At 46.4% G+C, this 19,744-nt stretch overlaps 1 protein-coding gene across 11 annotated transcripts in view; it reads left to right on the top strand.

The window, feature by feature from the left end:
• HEPACAM2 (HEPACAM family member 2) overlaps positions 1-19,744 on the top strand; it is a 474,652-nt gene that overhangs the window by 334,080 nt on the left and 120,828 nt on the right. For 3 of the 11 annotated variants that reach the window (XM_085631003.1, XM_085630992.1, XM_085630996.1), the window contains 4 exons: positions 15,971-16,096; positions 16,183-16,207; positions 16,304-16,359; positions 18,975-19,034. In XM_085631003.1, coding sequence (XP_085487129.1) covers positions 15,971-16,096; positions 16,183-16,207; positions 16,304-16,359; positions 18,975-19,034 — 267 coding nt within the window. The remainder of the gene's footprint in view (positions 1-15,970; positions 16,097-16,182; positions 16,208-16,303; positions 16,360-18,974; positions 19,035-19,744) is intronic. The other 8 variants (XM_085631002.1, XM_085630995.1, XM_085630999.1 and 5 more) reach the window with 3 other exon arrangements.

Genomic DNA, 19,744 nt, shown 5'->3' with positions numbered 1-19,744 from the left:
GAGTTTGGTGTCTCTGGACTCACCATCTAAAAGCACATATTTTAGTGAATTTAGTTTTTTAAATGGCAGGTCCGAAAATGCCACTTTTAGAAAGTTGAAATGTTCTTACTTACCCATTGTGTGCCTCTGCCTGTCCCTAGAATACACGTCTGGGTTGACTTTGTGAATTCACTCTAGACAGTCGCACACAAAGTGGGCTGAGGTGTGCCCTGCATAACCTGATGGCCCATCACCAGGCTGATGGGTCTTCCTGAGCAAGAGGGGTGGGAGGAGTTGACACTCACACCTGAATAGGGCTGTGCCTTTCCCTCACAAAGAGCTGCCTACCCCCCTGTCTTGTGTCTGGAGCCAGTGCCAGGGAGGGTAGGGGCTTGTGCACTACAAAGACCTTTCTTTGAAGTCTCCCGACTTCAAAGGCTAAAATGGCTATAAGTACTGGACCTCTGACACCATATACTCGGACCACTTCTGTACTGAGTACATTCTGCCAAGAAGAACTGTAGGACTGCCAGGAGGGACTTTGACTTTGCTGCTTGCTTTGCTGTGTTGGCCTGCTGCGTCTGTCTTGGGACTTTGCTCTTTGCATCCTGCTTCCTAAGGTTCTCCAAGGGCTTGAGTCGAGCTTGCCTCCTGTTTGAAGTCCCAAGGCCATCAAAGACTTCACTTGCAGCACCTGGGCTTTTCTGCTGGCAGCCCTACTCTGCCAAGTGGTGCCCAATCCAGTTCCTGGGCCCTTGCAAGTGAGTTGCTGTGCTAAAGAGAAGAAGATCAGCACATCGACTTCAAGCGCCTCTTCGGAAACGGGGCCACTACCTGCACCAGAGCTGTGGTACCTGCTGAACGGAACAACAGAGACTTGCAATGCAGGCCCTGACGGTGCCACAGCGCTTCCATAGAGCCACCACAGCATGAGTCTCGAGCACTTCATCACCGAAGTCTGTGACGCCTGACTCTATCTCAGCTGCAGCACCTGTGGCCCTGTGGTGTGACATCGCCACCGTGAAGTCTGCGCCTCGTGGGTTGACCCTTGATGCTTCATCAACCCCACACCACCAGCGGTACCGATGCCTCGCCGTCAACGCCTCGCCGTCAATGCCGCATCACCTCCCCTTTGCCTTGAAACATCCTTGGCATCACTGGCTCAACGACTATGCACTGCCTCAAGGAACTGGTGCCTCACTTGCTTCAGTGATGCCTCACCTCCATTGTGCAACGCACCTTCTCGAGCACTTGACGTGCCAACGACCTGCAACAACAATAATAAACCAATGCCACACTGGCCTCAGCGATGCCTCACCTCCCCAGCGCCTTGCAACGTCTTTTATTTTGTCATTGTTTCCAAGGTACAGTAAACCGGGGTCTGTATGACTTCATAGCTGGCACGCACTTCCTCGAGGTCAGCCCCAAACTTTGAGATTCGACTTTGTCAAGCACGTTGTTAAAGCCCCTGCGTGGAGCTATTGTACTTCTAAGTGCTAGAGCTGCATTTAATATTGAAGAATTCGTATTTTAAATTGTACATGTTGGATTTTTTTGTTTTGGTCTTGTTTTATTCAGATAAATATTGGCTATTTTTCTTAACTGGTGTGGAGTACTTTTGGTGCTTTCACTGTTACTCTGTGTGTGTGTGTGTGTGTGCGCGCACATACCTTACACATTGCCACTTTAGTTTAGCCTGTCTGCTCTGTGCCATGTTACCCAAGGGTGAGCACAGTTAAACTCAGTGTGTACTACACATGCCCTGATTAGGATTATGGGTCACTACTGACACAGGGTGCAAACCTCTGCCAACTAGAGACCTCCATTTCTAACACATACAGAGAGGCATCATTGCTAACCCTGCCATTTGTGAAGAGAACAATCTTCTTTGTAGAAATAAAAATATATATTTATATACACTCTAGTGAAATTTTGAGAAAACAGACTTGCCATACAGGTGTTTGGTAAAGGGTTTCCCATTCCAATTATACAGTGTATGGTGCACTGAATAATACACAATGATAAACATGAATATGTGACTCTCTCATAGTGAGTGCTGGCTGCACATGTAGCAAATTACCCCATCATCATCTCTAACTTCAATTTCCCTAAGGCCGCAGAAACATAAGGAACAATGACAGTATTCAAAAGAGCAAAAACATTCAAGCAGGCTTTTTCAAGCCTGGCCCCCTGGCTTTGGAACTGATCATATAAGACTGATACCAGAAGCTCCTACCCTTCAATAAGGAACTGGTGTATCTTCCTAACTAAAAGTATTCACATTTCCTTTTTCCATCCCTCTGAGTGATGTAAGTGATATGCATTCTTCTACTAGTTGTATGTAAAGCGCTCTGCTATCCCAGTGGCCATGTCCGCGCTATAGTAGTAGTACTAATCACTACATAATTACAAATAAAATCATTCATATCTTATTTCTACAAACTCCCTTATTTACCGAGTGTGTAGACTTTACTACAACCATAAATTAATTATGAGTTCCCTGCCCATTCATCAAAGCAGACTTAATACTGTGTCGAAAACTTTGGATCAAGAAACATTTTACTTGGGTCAAAAAGAAGTTCATAGAACACGGCGAAGAGAAATGTACAGTTGGTTTTAAGGATTATTAATGTAGGTAAGTAGCAGTGAGTTGGATCAGGTTTGAGAAGACACAGCACTAATTTTAATACTTACGCCATGTATCATCATGAACTTATTACATTTATGGAAAAGGATAATAATCAAAATATTGGGGAACAAACCAGACTTTGCCTTCAGCTAGCTTCTCGCTGGCAATGCAATGCATCCTTACGGCCAGATGTTCTCACTAGGTATGCAGAGATGGACATAAAACACACATCATGTGTCACTAGAACAGAGCAGTGCTAGCAAAGCAACAACGTACAAGGAGTTACATCAGAAGTAAAAACGTGTGACCCTCAGCACATGTATGTGAATCTAAAGTTAGGTATCATGTTCTTCAGTTTGATAATATTCGACACATTCTAACAGAGGATAAGAACACATAGCATTGTGCAATTGTTTGCCTAATTGATTTTCATACAAATCTGTACATTAGAGTTTAAAAAAAGAAACACTACTTGGGTATGTGTTTTTTGCCTAGAGTTTGCAATATTTGAGTAATTTAATATTTGATGGCCAATCTGATGTGGCTCAGCATGTAAAACAGCTACCGACTTTTGGAATGATATTTTAGAAGATAGCACCAACTGTATATTTATTTATGTATTTAATTGTATGGCAACTACACGGCCCTTGAGCAACAAAGTGCTTTTCATCGGACTAGACCTGGTCATGAGGTCTATCATGAGTACCCGCTCCAATGAGAAGGAACGGTCCTGAGTGGGATCAGCCTTACTGTGGGTTACTTACATTTAAACTTGCGAGGGAGACTAACATTGCATTACTGTCCCTTTTTAGGTCGAGCCCTGAGCCAGGGCACAAGCGCTGCACTGGGGTTGATCTGTGGTAGTTCACTATGTGAGGGAAGCCCCGCCCACTGCCCTGCCCATCTTTTTCATTGGCTTGTGTCTTTTTTTTTTTTTTTTTAATCTTTTTATTAAATATTTCAAAGAAATTGGTAATTGGATACAAGAAATCATTACTGATATCTGTGGTACAATCTCGCATTCAGGCAGAGGTGTCATACATTTTGATAGTGGACAATATTAAAGTGATCGCTGTCTACATACATCAAGGTGTTAAAAGTACGTCTAGGGAGGGGATAGTAGGGGGCTCACATACATTCCCACGATATGGATTCCAGTTCGTCCAGAGCACTATCCATTTTTGGGGACAGCCTCGTGCCACATATACTGTCTTCTCTCATATCATACACCAGTCCATGTCTTCTTTTCAGGCGTTGAATGTTGGTGGTACTAATGCTCCCCAGAGGCGGGCAATATTTCACTTGGCTACCATCTGTCCAATCGTTACCCAAGTTTTGCCCTTTGTGCTCAGGTCTGTGGGCTTCCAAATGTTCAGAAGACACCTTTTGGCTTCAAGTCGGATTTCAACCCCCCATACTATACCCATACATTCAAGAACTTTTTTCCAGTAACTTTGGATGAGTGGACATTCCCAGAGTATGAGTAGAAAAGTCCCCTCCAGGCCACACTGCCTCTTACACAACCCCTCTTCACTCCTGTCCGTCAGTACCAATCTGTGTCCAGAGAGATATACCCAGTGTAGGATCTTTAATTGGATCAGCCTTAGTTTCGCCGATATGGCAACTTCCTTTGGGGAAGAGAGTGCTTCCTGCCATTCCTCGTCGTCTATTTCTAGGCCATCCCTCCCCCATTTTTCCCTCAGTGTCATTAGGGGATCAGGTGTGTGATGTATGAGCTTTTTATATCAATCAATCAATCAATCATGGTATTTGTAAAGCGCACTACATACCCGCGAGGGTCTCAAGGCGCTAGGGGGGGAGGGGGAAGCTGCTACTGTTCGAAGAGCCAGGTCTTGAGAAGTCTTCTGAAGGTCAAAAGGTCTTCGGTCTGCCGCAGGCGGATGGGGGGTGTTCCATGTCTTGGCGGCGAGGTGCGAGAATGATCTGCCGCCGGTGGTCACTCTTCGGATGCGGGGGACGGTGGCAAGGGTGCTGTCTGCGGAGCGGAGCTGGCAGGTGGGGGTGTGGAGGCTGAGTCGATTGTTGAGGTACGTTGGTCCGGTGTTGTGGAGTGCCTTGTGTGAGGAGTTTGAAGGTTGATAGGGAGCCAGTGTAGGTCTCTCAGGTGGGGTGTGATGTGGCTGCGGCGAGGGATGTTGAGGATCAGGTGTGCAGAGGCGTTCTGGATGCGTTGAAGCCGTTTCAGGAGTTTGGCTGGGGCTCCTGCAGAGACTGCGCTTACGTAGTCCAGTCTACTGCTGATGAGGGCCTGGGTGACCGTCCTTCTTGTTTCGGTGGGGAGCCACTTGAAGATCCTGCGAAGCATGCAGAGGGTGTTGAAGCAGGAGGAGGAGACGGCGTTGACCTGCTTCATCATGGAGAGGGTAGAGTCGAGGATGACCCCTAGGTTGTGTGCGTGGTCGGTGGGTGTTGGGGGTGTTCCTAGTGCAGTCGGCCACCAGGAGTAGTCCCAGGCCGAGGGGGTGGATCCGAGGATGAGCTACCTCCGTCTTCAGCTTCAGTCGGCTGTTCCTCATCCAGTCGGCGATGGCCTTCATTCCTTCGTGGAGGTTGGTTTTGGTGGTGTGGGGGTTCTTGGTGAGGGAGAGGATCAGCTGGGTGTTGTCAGTGTAGGAGATGATGTTGAGGTTGTGCCATCGTGCGACGTGGGCGAGTGGTGCCATGTAGATGTTGAACAACGTTGGGCTGAGGGATGAGCCTTGGGGTACGCCGCAGATGATCTCGGTGGCTTCGGAGCGGAAGGGGGGGAGGTGGACGCTCTGTGTTCTGCCGGAGAGGAAGGAGGTGGTCCAGTCCAGGGCCTTCTCTTGGATTTCGGCATCGTAGAGGCGTGTTCGTAGTGTGCGGTGGCAGACCGTGTCGAAGGCGGCTGACAGGTCCAGGAGGATGAGGGCCGCGGTTTCTCCATTGTCTAGCAGGGACCTGATGTCATCGGTGGCAGCGATGAGGGCAGTTTCGGTGCTGTGGTTGCTGCGGAACCCGGACTGGGACGGGTCCAGGATGCTGTTCTCCTCGAGTAAGCTGGTCAGTTGTTTGTTGATGGCCTTTTCGATGATCTTCGCCGGGAACGGGAGCAGGGAGGTGGGTCGGAAGTTCTTGAGGTCCTTGGGGTCCGTTTTGGGTTTCTTGAGTAAGGTGCTGATCTCTGCGTGCCTCCAGCTCTCCGGGAAGGTTGCTGTCTTTAAGGAGATGTTGATGGTTTTCCGGAGATGGGGTGCGATGGTGCTGCTGGCTTTGTTGAAGATGTGGTGTGGGCAGGGGTCTTCCGGGGATCCGGATTGGACGGTGTTCATGATCTTGATGGTGTCATCATCATTGATGTTGGTCCAGGAGATCAGGCGGTTGGTGCGGGTGGTGGTCGTGGGAGCAGGGGTCTCAGTGGTTGCTGGGGTGGTGGCGGCGTTGAAGCTGTCATGGATGTCTGTGATCTTGCGATGGAAGAAGGTGGCCAGCGAGTCGCACAGGTCTTGTGAAGGTGGGATATCATTGGTGTTGGAGCTGGGGTTGGAGAGTTTCTTCACGATGTTGAAGAGCTCTTTACTGTTGTGTGTGTTGTTGTCTAGGCGGTATATGTGAGGGAAATAGCTTTATCCGGCAGGTATCCGTCAAGCAGTCTTTCCTCGAGAGGGGAGGACTCCGGGAGGGGTGATGGTGATCCTACTGGGATGTTGGCCTTAAGGGAGTGTCTAATTTGTGCATATCTAAAGTACTCTGAATCTGCCAGCTCGTGTGTCTGCTGTAGTGAGGCAAATTACACCATTCCATGTGGCCCCCAGAGGTCCCCTATACGGGAGAGCCCTGTTAGATCCCATTTATCAAACCCCTTAGTCCATTCCAGTATACCTAGGCACTCGAAATTCCACAATGGAGTAGCGAGCGTGAGTTTATTTGCCCATCCCAAGCTACGGTTCACTGTGTGCTAGAGTTGGACTGAGTGTCTTGTAGGCCATGTAAGAGGATATTTATTTGGTTTAGAGTAGAGTGCCCTCGTAAAACCACCACCCAGGAGAATCCACCTGTCCATGCCATAGCCTAGATCGTCTCCACTGCGATATGTACAGTGGTTGATGGCTGATAGGTGTGCCACCCAGTAGCATTTCTTAATGTCAGGGAGGGCTATACCCCCATCATACCATCCGAGTGTTAATTTATGGAGTGATATGCGTGGTTTTCCGTCCCATAGTAGGTCTCTTTGGGTGGCTTCGATGTCTTTGAAGTATCCCGATGGCACTAGATCTGAGTAATTCTGAAGGGCATATAGAAAACGTGGCAGTGCCATTATTTTAAAAAGCGCTGTCCGTCCCAACAGAGACAGTGGGATAGCCTTCCAAGTAATTGTATCTCGCTTGAATCTCTGCAAGGGCGGGAGGAGATTTCGTTCGTATCGAGTTTTAGCATTAGTTTTGATGAAAATACCGAGATATTTGAATCCATCCGTTACTGTCTGAATCGGGCAGTCCTCCGGTGCCAAGGGGGGATCCCCATGGAGGACGTATAACAACGATTTAGTCCAGTTAATTCTATATCCAGAGTTCTTCCCGAAACTAGAAAATATGTCTAGAACCACCTTTAGTGACTTTCGAGGGGAGGTAAGATAAAGGAGGATGTCGTCTGCGTACAGTGAGATCCGGTCTTCCCACCCTTCGGCCCATTTAAATCCCCGGATGGAGGAGTCTCTTCGTATCCAAGCCACAAGTGGCTTGAGGGAAAGAGCACAAAGCAAGGGTGAGAGTGGATAACCCTGCCGCATCCCCCTGCCAAGGGTGAACACTTCGGAGATTTTGTTATTAACTACCACTTGGGCTAATGGTTCCGTATAGAGGAGCCTCACCTACCCGATAAAATTAGGGCCAAAGCCCAACTTTTTAAGGACCGCCATCAGGCATGCCCATTCACGCGTGCCGAACGCCATTGTTGCATCTAGTGAAACCACTAGGGCATCTTCCTGGATGGAGGAGCAACGCCACAACACTCCGTGAAGTCGCCGAAGGTTGAGAGCAGTGTTGCGGTATGGCATATAGCCCGATTGGTCTGGGGGACTAATTTGTCTATTACTGGCCTGAGTCTGTTCGCCAGGAGCTTCGCGAGTGTTTTGGGCTCTGCGTTCAATAGAGAGATTGGTCTATACGAGGTACATTTGTCTTTGGGCTTCCCCGCCTTAGGAATGGCCACCAGTGTGGCGATACGTTGGTATTGTGGCAGCACTCCCAACTCTCTACTATCTTCATACATGCGTTTCAAGTAAGGTGCCAGTCCATCGGGTTTGAGCTTGTACAATTCAATAGGTAGACCGTTTGGGCCCAGGGCTTTTCCCGGCCGGAGATCCCTGATCGAGATGGCTATCTCGTCACTGGTGAGTGCACTCTCTAATGTCTCGCGATCTGGGTCTGTGAGGGTAGGTAATCGGATGTCTGCAAGCAATGCGGAGGAGTCTACCTCCGGGAGTTCTGAGCCCCTTCGATACACCCACTCGAAATGTGTGGCAAATTCGCAGACTGTGTCTTGAGGTTCCGTCAAAATAGCACCGGTACTGCATTTCAGCACCGATACTAGCCATTGCGTCTTTTCTTTTTTGTCCAGCCAGGCTATCAATTTCCCCGCTTTGTCCCCCTGGTCATATAGGCGCCCGTCCCTATCCCTTGCGAGGGTTTTAGCAGCGTTGGTTCCAAGTGCTTTGTACTCAGCCGCCTTAGTTTGCATTTGGTGAAGAGCAACTTGGTATTTGCCGTCTTTTGCTACCTCCTCGAGAAAAAGGAGATCACATTCAATAGGGGTCATTCGATTTCCTCTTTCTTTACGCTAACCCTGCTATGGCGAGAGGGTGTGCCCTTTAATTACCGTTTTTAAGGCTTCCCACAAGATGGTAGGGGAATCCACTGTACCTTAATTTTCTTCGAAATATTGGTCAATGGCTCGGGCAACCGCAGTTTTAGTCTCTGGGTTGCGTAGATACCAAGGATTTATAGGTGCTATACAGCCTACTCTCTTCTCCCCAATGGTTAGGTGTACCCACAGTGGGGAGTGATCAGATATGCCCCGTACCGAGTGTTTGATTTCTTGCATGATCGTGTTTTGCTGAAGAGGCATAAGGATATAGTCAATCCTGGAAAAGGTGTGGTGTGATCCCGAGAAGAATGTGAATTGTTGGAGGTCTGGGTGACGCATTCTCAAAAGGTCTGTGAGGCCGAATGCCTCAGTGAAATTGGAAACCCAGTTATGTCCCGCGCTGATGTCTCGTGGTGGGTGCCGATCTAGCAGGCCCGATACGACTGCGTTGAAGTCCCCCCAAGTATCAGTTGCCCCTCAGGTAAGGAGAGTAGGAGCGTCCCAAGATCCTTGTATGATTGTGCTTGGAGACCTGGCGATATATAGACCGTTAAGAGTGTGAGTGTGTGCCCTTCCCAGTGTCCAGAGACCGCCGCGAAGCGTCCCAGCGGGTCAGTCCAAGTGTGTTTAATACTGAATGGGAAGGTGCACCTGAATAAGATGCCCACCCCTCGGGAACCGCATGTAAAGCCGGCGTGCCTCACCATTGTGTATCCCCATCTATTTAGTGCCTTGCAGTTGTTTCCGATTAAGTGTGTCAACATCTGGGAGTTAGCGTTTTATATGTTGGAGAACAATGCTTCTTTTGATCTTGTCCCCCAGCCCGTTGACGTGCCAACTCAAGAGTTTCAAACCTTTATCCCACTTCGTACTCATTGTGACAAAAGACAATGATATGCAACCTGCGAGCAATGTAACACAGCCAGTTCCTGACAGGTTGTTTCTTGCATGACCAATGTGTATCCCCCCCAGTTCCCCCCAACCCCCACTAGACAAAAATACAAAAAATTTAACAGTGGAACATCACCCATGCCAACCCCCCTCCCTGCTACCCTGCCACATAGGTTTGAAACTACCCACATACCCAACTAGCAGAGCGCCTATCGCCCAAGAAACTTGTCAACGATGACGTGGGGAAATGAACTAGCGCCAACTCTGGCCGCCAGAGGCCCACCCCTTAACTTTGAGTGTTTTGTCAGGTTAGGTATCCCAAGATAATTCAAGACCCACTACACGCAACATATCTCCCGCCTATCTTCTCTTCGAGGAACATATTCTACTCTCAGTGATGGGATACCAGTTTACGAGCCAGCTTACAAAATCAAGTTTGTTTAGCGTCACTGGCTATACGTCTACCCCCATCTGCGGCAAGAGGTGTTAAGTCTTAAGGCTCATCAGTCTTATTGGCCAACGCCTCACGAGCTACCACCCACCCACTTTATTATAAAGGATGATTATACATTACTGCTCGTCGAGGCAGGCCTGGTCGTGCCACATTGCGAAATTAGGATCAGTCAGTCCCTCTGGGCGACCAGCGTTCCCAGGCTACTGGACCTCGAGCTCCATGAATGCTGACTCCTTTTGTCCATGTCCGATCTTCCTTCAGCGGATCCCGGCGAGTAGGTGCAAGCTTCTCTCCAGGTGCCCCCCGCTGTTCCCGTCAATCTCTGCTCGGCCCCTCTTTCCAGCCAGTCCTGTACTTCCAGTGGAGTAGTGAAGAAGAGCGACTTTCCGTCAACTATGATTTTGAGTTTTGCCGGGAAGAACATCATATATTTGATTCCTCTCTGTCTGAATGCCGCCTTCACTCCGTCGAAGGAACGTCGCTCTTGTTAAACTTTGAGCGTAAAGTCCGGGAAGAATCGCACCGTTGAGTTGTCATATTGTAAATCACCCTGGGCTCAAGTTGCCTGCAGTATGACGTCGTGGTCTCTGTAGTTGAGGATTTTTGTGATGATAGTCCTAGGGGCCGCACCCGGTTTGGGTCTGGGGATTGGCGCCCGGTGCGCCCTCTCAATGGTGAATAAAGAGGAGAGCCGCTTCGGTTTAAGGTGATTAAGGATTAGATCTTCAAGGAAGAGGTCCATGCTTGGCCCCTCTGAGCCATCTGGGACTTCGACCACTCTGACGTTGTTACGTCGGGCCCTCTCTTCTTGATCTTTGAGCTTAAGAGCCATTTAACAGCGCTGGTGGACCAGGTTATTGACCCGTTCTTCGAGTTTTGTTGTGGAGGTTTGGAGTTCCAGGACGTTGGCTTCATTAACCTTGACCTTGTCCGCCGTTTTGTTCATGTCTGCTCTCAATAGGTTCATTTCGATAGACATTTTGTCGATTTTTGTTCCTAGAGTGGTCCCCAGTCCCTGGATAGCTGCCATTATCAGTTTCAGTCTGGGTACATTGAGCTCCCTCATCTTGTGGGGCCGGCATATTTATCGAGTTTGTTAGCTTGCACCGTTGTGGGACCCTTGGGCTTCATTGCGTAGTCACGCTCTTCAGGTCCACACCGTAAGAGGATAGTGCCTCTTCCTATGGATCTATGGTCCCGTGACGCTGTGTCATTCTCTCAAAAAGCTGTTATTCAATCAAGTATGGTTCACTTTTGCACTGGGCCCTTTTGGCCGCCGTCCGTGGCAGGTATATCTTCATGGTGAGGAATGCGGCCTCCCCCCCAGATCTACAAGGGTATTCCCACCACTGCCTCGGGTGGTGCTTGCTGTTCCCCTTTCTGTTGCGCGCCTGGCCGCTCCCTCGCCTTCAAGCAGTCACGGCAGTCCAGAGCGTCTGGTAGAGTCCGGTCACCACGGCTTAGGCTATAATTAGCAGGCTCTGATGCAGCTTTGTGTGTGGCTGGAGTTATGTGAGTACGCTTGCTCCCCTCCAAATCCAGGGAAGAGAGCAGTTTCCCTCCATGCCCTCGCGATGGGAAGAGAAGGGGGCTCTCCCTTTTCTACGGACCTCGCCCCGCGCGCACCTCCGACAGGCTGCCTCACCGCGCCCCTCCCCGTCTCTGGATGCTGGGGTATGCCGGGCCGATCTCGGAGGGGCCAGGAAATAGGAAAATGCAGCGGCGCGCCCCCGTTTACCTGCCTCAGTCGACCAGCGCAGGGTCATGCCAGTCAAGCGCCTACCATTATTACAGCAGCCTCCCGATAGTCCGGGCCATGCAGCTCCGCTCCTCACCAGGATGATGATATCCGTGTGCGCACACAGGCCAGTGGCGGACCCCCGCTGGTTGTCACAGAGGGAGGCGAGGAGGGAGGGTCCAAGGCGCAGCGCTGGTATTTACACGGCTGGATGGGCCGCCGTGCAGGAACTGCATACGAGCGGCTGCGTGTATGTCCTCCAGGCCGCAGTCGAGTCCTACGGCTGCCGATGTGGCGTCTCCGAGGTTCAGGCAGGCGCCGGGCTCCCTTTAGAGTCTGGATTTTGCAACAATTCGGTGCCAGCTCCTTTCCCCAACGCCGGGACTGTGCTGGGTTCCCTCCTGCTGGATTATTAACGGACTTAATGAGATTTAAGGACTCGGCTCCGGCGGAGCTTTCTCTTCAGTAGGCCAGCTTCGTTGGCGCCAAGCCACGCCCCCCTTGGCTTCTGTCTTTGTCCTTACTAAATGCTGCCTTCCGATTGGTTTATAGGCTTGTTAGTCCCATCTTATAACGGCCATGTCGTCATTGGTATCCTTCAATGGTTACTGGTCCCTTTACAAGTGTTGCACTGTATGTGTTATTTAGATTGTGAGCACAATTTTCTTTAGTAAGGTTCTCTTACTGCCCATGCCTTCTCCCCCCCCCTCCCGCAGTCCGTGTCTTCTCGCCCCCCGACCGCACTTCCGTTGTTCGTGCCTTCTCGCCCCCTGCCCCTTGCCCGCCCTCTCGTTTGCAATGCAATAGATCTTGCTTAAATGCGACTCCTATTGCATTGCAAATGCTTTTTTTAAATTAGTCCACCAGGTGAGCCCACCTCGGATCTTCAAAGTCAGCTGATCTCACCCTCCCGAATCACAGTGAGCCCTCCCCCCATCCTCCACCCTCCACCCTCCGAGCATGAATGCGTTTTCTTCAACCCACCCTTTCCCTGTGCAGGGAGTTAGGCACCATCCATGTCGTTATGTGGAAGAGGGGGAAAATGTAGGCCCTTTTCTATGGCATTACTGACTGGCTGGCAATGGTGACATATCCCCATTTCAAGCTATTCAGTAATTACGCAGAAAAGGATCTAAATGTTCCCCTCTTCCCTTATAATGACACGGATAGTGCCTCACTCCGCGCACACAACCAACAGGATTTTGTAAACGAGAGAAAACTGCTCTTTGTTTAGGCAAATGACCACGCCCCTTCTCCCACAAGAATTTCACTGTAGTCCAGTCTCACTTTGACTGGAGCAGTGAGGACCTAGTGGAGTCAGGTATTGTCTGCTTTTGTAATATTGCTTAGTTTTTAATAGCTCGCACTGACCGGGGTGGTGTGGTCTCACCTCTCTAGTTCATGGGAGAGGAACAATGTTTGAAAATAAAATAAAGCAACAACAGCACCAGCCCCAACCACCTGTGAATCCGATGCCCTTTGTGCTTGTGGCTCCACTCATATTGTTAATTTTCATGCTCTCTGCTCGCCGTCTGAGATAAGCTGGTGCCCAACAAACTCCGTCTGTGCTACCTTCAGGTCAAGTTCTTGATAAATGAGAACTGGGTAAAAAGAACTAGGCAACAAAGTGAAAACAAGCGCAGCCAGGATCAATCCATTGTAAGACTACGGGGAGCCTCCCACAGCAGCTCATTCTACAGCAGCACTGCCACTGTGAGGTCACTGCCCCCCTTCACTCCCCCACCCCAGGGACATCTTAAGGATTTTGGGGGCCCTGGGCCAAAGGTATTTTTGGGGCCCCTCTTTGGAACAGCTTCGAATTTATGATCCATTTTCAGCTATTTCATGTCCTCTTTGGACATGTGACTGACAGTGCATAGACACACTTGTTGAAATTCTGTGTTTATATCTAATATACAGATATAATTATGTGTTTTCAATATTGTATCACAGCAGCAGCTAACTAATATTATTGCAAATAATCTCTGTGTGACACCCTCCCATTTCTCATATGTGAGGTCCTGTTTTGGTCTAAAAGAAACTTCTTTTTAGGGATGTTGCATGAAACATAAACACATTTTCTCTGCAAAATATCTGTAATGCACTCTCACACATCACCCTCATTTAAAATAATTGAATGGAAAACGGTATTTAGAAAATATGTTTAAGAATTATTCAAAGTCATTCGGACAAGAATCTGCAGCACAGACCTGGCTCCAAGGGGCCCCCCTGAAAGGCTGGGGCCCTGGGCCAGAGCCCACTTTGCCCATGCCTTAAAACGTCTCTGCCCCACCCCACTGCGCAGAACACTGGATAAAGCCAGAGTGGCTTCACTCCGCCTGGCACTGCAAAGAGGCTGATTCACTGATCGTGACACGGATGAGTCCAGCAGCCGAGCCCTCACCGAAGGGGAGTGCAATGTCTGTGTGACATTTCGGTTAGGGCCCTTCCATTTCTGGTGCTTTGCAGCAGTTTTAAAAGCTCCCTAGTTTCTCATTGCTCAAATGAGTGTAATTTCTAATATTTATATGTTTCCCACGTCTTCATTGCTTGTATTTTGCTCGCGAGAAAGTGTCACTAATAGTCGTTGAATGTCACTCATAATTACACTGAATTTATTTAAATGTCACACATAAGCAATCTGAAACCTTGGCAGCTATGTAACAGTTGCAGGACGGGTTTTATTTCTCCATTGCATCTGAGCGTCAGTATACCCATAGTTGCTAAGTTTTCAGATTGCTTAATTGAGACATTTTCATAATTTCGAAAATCTATAGGAACAAGTGGCTTGCAGTACTTTTCCTGAATGTTCCCCAGATTTCTGATGTGTGTTAGGAGCACCTAGATGATTTCTAGAAAATGACTGAAACCGGGGGTCATTGTTAGTGAAACATAGAAAGAGCCATTAGAGCATTTACTGGAACAGGGTTTGGTGGGAAAAGGCTGCATTCACTAATGAGTTAGAATAACTGAATCTAACAAAAAATGGAATGCATTGCCAGTCTCATAGTGCATGCTTTTTTGCTGTTGTTGAAACATAACCTTTCTGTAACCCCATCTGCGCATTAGCAGAGCCAATAGCTCTTGCTGAACACTTTTAAGGTCCCGAAAGCGAGACCGATTGCATTGTAAATGCTTGTTCATTGTGTTTTTGCTCCTAAGTGCTGCCAGCTTTTTGCTGGTGTTGATGGGACATGGACTTCTGCTCCATGATGCAGAGTTAGCACATCACTGATGTGGTATTACCATATAAAATATATGATTTTTACCACATTCCGCTAAATGCTCATTATTAGGACAAACGTGCGGTCAATTGGATTATCCCCTACAATTTTTCCCTGCTTAAATCATTTTATACCTGTCTCAAATACAAGGTAAGTAATAGTAAGATGCAGTAAAGCCTTTAGAAAAGAAATTGGGAAATAGGTAACAAATTAACTGCAAGCACCGAGTAACTTAAGGAAAAAATAAATCCACTATTCTTACATGTCTATTTTTTGCCATAGATATTGACTTTGTAGCGAAAGTCTTGACTTTTAAGCTAGCAGCACTGAGCATTCTGGGAACTGAAGTTTTACTTTTTGTTTACAAGATCCACCGTGCTTATTGGTATTGGTGGGAAAACCTGGACTGCCTGAAAGTCAGTATGAGGTCATAGGAGCAGGTAACAGTTATGTTTTAAACGAGTTAAAAATCCCCCATGCATTAAGGAAGAAAAAGAAGCAGAATGTTAGCAGTTCACGCCTGTAATTTCAAAGCGCAAGCAGAGACAATGATGTAATAAGTCTGGCCCAGAAGTATTTAGGGGTTTGGCTTGGTATTAGTGAGGTAAAGTCTGGCTTTTTAGGTCTCGCCTGACCCAGCGCATGCGCTGGTCTGGCGTGACTTATTGAGAGGGCTCCAAAAAGTGCTACCAGGCCAGCCTAGAGCTACAGTGCATGTGCGCGGGCGAGCGCGCCGCGCTTTACCACGATTGCTTTCAGTTTCACGGCCGTGCGGCCGCTTTGATGTTTACCCCGATTACTTTCACTTTCGCGGCCGCGATCGCGATCACTTTTGCGGCCGCACGGCCGCTTGGCATAGCCAATAGGTCTCGCTTTTGGGACCCTATAAGTATTTAGTTATGCAACTGTTGCATGGCTAAACACTTATAAGGTCCCAAAGGCGAGACCTATTGGCTATGCCAATGCTTGTTCTAGATGTGACTGGCCATACTGAGATAACAAAAGGGGAGGGCCTGTGGGGGCGAGGAGTAGCGCAGCTAGATATTACAGGTGTTTTCACATGGTCTGTGCTTGGCTGATGGTAAGGATCAGCCAATCCTAGTTTTTCTTGTGTATACGATTTTCTATGTGCAAGAGGATTTTGAAGTCTTAGGAGAACAATGAATGTAAGTAAATTACAGTAACAACTTTTCTTCTTTGCAATATAGGTCGAGAGAAGCTCATTCAGAAGGACATTTCGGTCTCACCACTGGCTGCAATAACTGGAATGTCATTATTTTTAATAATATCCATCAGTTTTGTTTTTATATGGAAAAGATGCCAACCGCACAAAGGTAATTTTTATTCCCAATGAAAAAATTGCAGACTTCCCAAAAGTTGTCATAGAAATATAAAACCATCTTTTTCTTTTTGTTTGTAGTTTTAAAGCGCAAGTTCTACAACAGGTATAAACAATATGTGTACTTCGTATTTACTTTATGTGTTACATTACCTTTTTATTATTTATATGGTTTACATGTATCGATATATACTCTTAACAGGCCAATTATTCGTTGCAGCCCTTCAACAGAACACAGAATACCACAAATGTTATCAGGTAGTGCTATTTTTTAATTTTTACTACTTTTTATTTTTAAATTATTTTACACCATGTTTCTGTATTTGTTTTATCTTTTGATTATCAGCTAGTCAAATACTATTTCTTATAGACATGTCCGTAATTTCTCCCCGTCATGTCCTCCATTCTCATTCTGTGAGGTGTCCAAGGCTCTGTTATGGATCACTTTTCTGTGCTATGTATACTATCGCTACTTCTTGATCTGATTATATTACTGTCATTTCACATTTCTACATAGGTGATTTTCAGATATTTCTCTCCTTTTTCGGTCTGGCATTAGCCAAGGCTTTTAACATTTTTTGTTTTTTTTAAATATTTTTTATTGGTTTTAACATATTTATTCCCCCCCCCCCCGGACAGGTAAGCATTCTGTACATTAATATCATGTACTTTATGTATGTCAAACTTAAATAAGCATTAAAGGAAATTTTGCAAGACATATTCAAGGCTTCACATGGAAGAAACCCCCAAACCAAAAAATAACATAAATACATTGTGGCATTGATAATAAATCAGATTTGTTGCTCTCGCCAAGATGTGAGAGGAGACCAGATATTCATGCCCCTTTCACGTCTCCTTTTCACTTTCCGCTTATATATAGCTATCTCGATGTTATGCACCGCTAGTAGCCTAGCTAGCCACTGTTGAAAAGTGGGTGGTAACGGGTCTAGCCAGGCCGAGGCTAGACATAAGCGCCAGACGGCCATGGCAACAAAAATAAAATCATAGCCATTTTCAAGTTTATCTGAGTTTTCCACCCCAAGTACCATTACCTCTGGTGACAAGACAACTTTTCTATGAAGAACAACGGTTAAAAACCTCTCTATATCTTGTACCAGAGGCATTAGCGCTGGGCAAGAGGCGAAGATATGGATAGAGTTTGCTTTAAATAGATTACATCTTGGACAGCAAGTCCCAGTACCAGTTCCCCATTTTGCAATCTTGTTGAGTGTATAGTAAAGAAAAAAACAGGTTTTATAAAATTGTGCCAGAAGTTTAGTCGAAATAAGAAGTGTTTGTGCTAATTGGTAAGAGCCAAAAAATCCTTCTTTAGATATATCAAGTTTACTTTGCCACCTTATTGCCATTTTATCTAGATCGTCAGGGAGCTTGTCCAACAATAACTCATAAACTCCACCAATCGTGTGTTTCCTAGAATGTATAACTGTCTCTACTACAGTAGATTCTTCCCATAATGTTTTTAATCCAAGTTTATGAGTTAGGAAGGCCCTGATCTGAAGATATTTAAAAAAGTCCTGCCAGTCTAAGCCAAATTCTCCCTTCAAAACTTCGAAAGATTTAATACCCTGGTTAGTATAAAAATCACCTAGTTGTGTTATTCCCAAATTAGACCATTTATTAATGCAGTTATCTTTAAAGATAGTTGCTGGAAGTATTGGGTTATTTAATACTGGGGTGTAGTATGAGAATCGTCCGATTCCTAGTACTTTTTTGACAGCCTTCCATGCCTTAAAACAACTGTAGAGAGTCTTAAATTTGACTTTTTTATGGTAACTGTCATGTATGTATTTCCAAAAATAGCCATAGCAGGAATTCCCCACCAATAGTTGAAAAATTGAAGCGGTATGTTCCTCTATGTTATTTGGACTTTGTAATAATTCCTTACTGTACAATAATACACATGACCAATAGTATCTCCTTAAGTTGGGGAGTGCGAGCCCTCCTCTATCCTTTGCAAGGGTAAGATATTTATATGCCCGTCGGGGTTGAGCATAAGACCATACAAATCTAGAAAAGGTACGTTCCATTACTGTAAACCACTGATTAGAGATTTCTAGGCAAACTGCCCTGAATAGATACAATATCTTAGGAAAGTACACCATTTTAATTGCATTAGCTCTTCCAATAATAGACAGGTGGAGATTATCTAACCGTCGTAGATCTTTTTGTATCGTATTTAGTAATGGCTTAAAATTTAAGTCCACAACTTCCTCTAAATTGGAGGAAATTGTAACACCCAGGTATGCCGCTCCCTTCACCACCCTAGGATCGTCCAAAGAGATTTTTTGATTTAGAACAATTTGTGTCTTTCCTTGATTTAATGCATAGCCAGAGACCAACCCAAATTTCTTGGCTTCGGCCTCTATGATCAGCATTGCTACTCCGGGGTCAGCAGTAACTATAGCAATATCGTCAGCATATGCTAATGTTTTTGTTGCATATCCCTGTGATATAATAGGGGTTATACGATTATTTTTCTCCAAATAGCGAATGAAGGAATCAATGTATATTGCAAAAAGCAATGGCGAGCAAGGACATCCCTGCCGAGTTCCCCTGGAAATTACGATTTCCTTGGTTAAACTTCCATTAACAGATACAACAGCTCTAGGATTAATATACATTTTTTGTAATGCCTGTATGATTTTAGTTTGAAATCCCACCGTCGCCATAGCTTTCCAGAGAAACTGCCAGGAGACTCTATCAAAGGCCTTCTCTGCATCCAGAAGTATCAGGGCCATAGGGTCTCCGGTAGTTTCTGTTCCGGCTTTTAACATTTTTATGAAATGTGTATAAGAATCAGCCAGCTCTCCTTATCCCATTGCCTATTGTTGTCATTCACATTTTTGTTTCAGCCCAACCCAGCACATCGCATGAGCAAGGGGTCAGTACACCTCAACCATTGTCTTACTTCTGTGAGTGACATCATTCCGCTCTTGCACTATGTGCACTTACACACAAAAATTAGTTCCCCTTGTACAATTTCACTAAAACAATAAACACTGGCAAAGCCAAAAGTAGGTAGCCAACGCCAGACCTACTTGCTTTGCCAATGCTTTTGATTATTTTAACTCTGCTGCACAATGTAATCTATACCTATCTCTTGGTCTTTGAATCCTGGGTGACCTCTCAAATTCTCTGTTTTAATTCTAACAAAACTGAAATTATGTTCATCCTTGCTTCATGCCTCAAGGCTTGTGTTCTCTCTATTTCACCAGTCTATCCTCATCCCTGTCCTCCAAATTCCACCCACTTACTGCTAATCTGGGCATCATTTTTGGCTCCTTTGAATTTTGGCGCTCACGCTTCCTGAGTCACCTGCACCGACAGTTATCAGCTTTATATGGTTTTGTTTTTACGTATCATTTTAAAAATAAAAATAGCTCATACATAACCATGTAATTAAAAGCTGCTAAAATCCAATTTCCACGCAATACGAGAGAGATGCCTTGGGCTTCCACACTCGTTGATTATGAGGTCCCACAAAGGAACATCTTTCTATTCATTTTGGATTTCCTTCAGACAACTTTAATAGCTTGACATGAGCAGAAAAGGCTACCTTCAGGTGCAGTGTAGTTTCCACTAATCAGTAGGAATTGCACATTTATGGACGAAATTAACTTAG

Source organism: Triturus cristatus, chromosome 10, assembly GCF_964204655.1.
Source record: "Triturus cristatus chromosome 10, aTriCri1.1, whole genome shotgun sequence".
Classification (NCBI taxonomy): Eukaryota; Metazoa; Chordata; class Amphibia; order Caudata; family Salamandridae; genus Triturus; species Triturus cristatus.
This window is presented reverse-complemented; position numbering and strand designations above follow the sequence as displayed.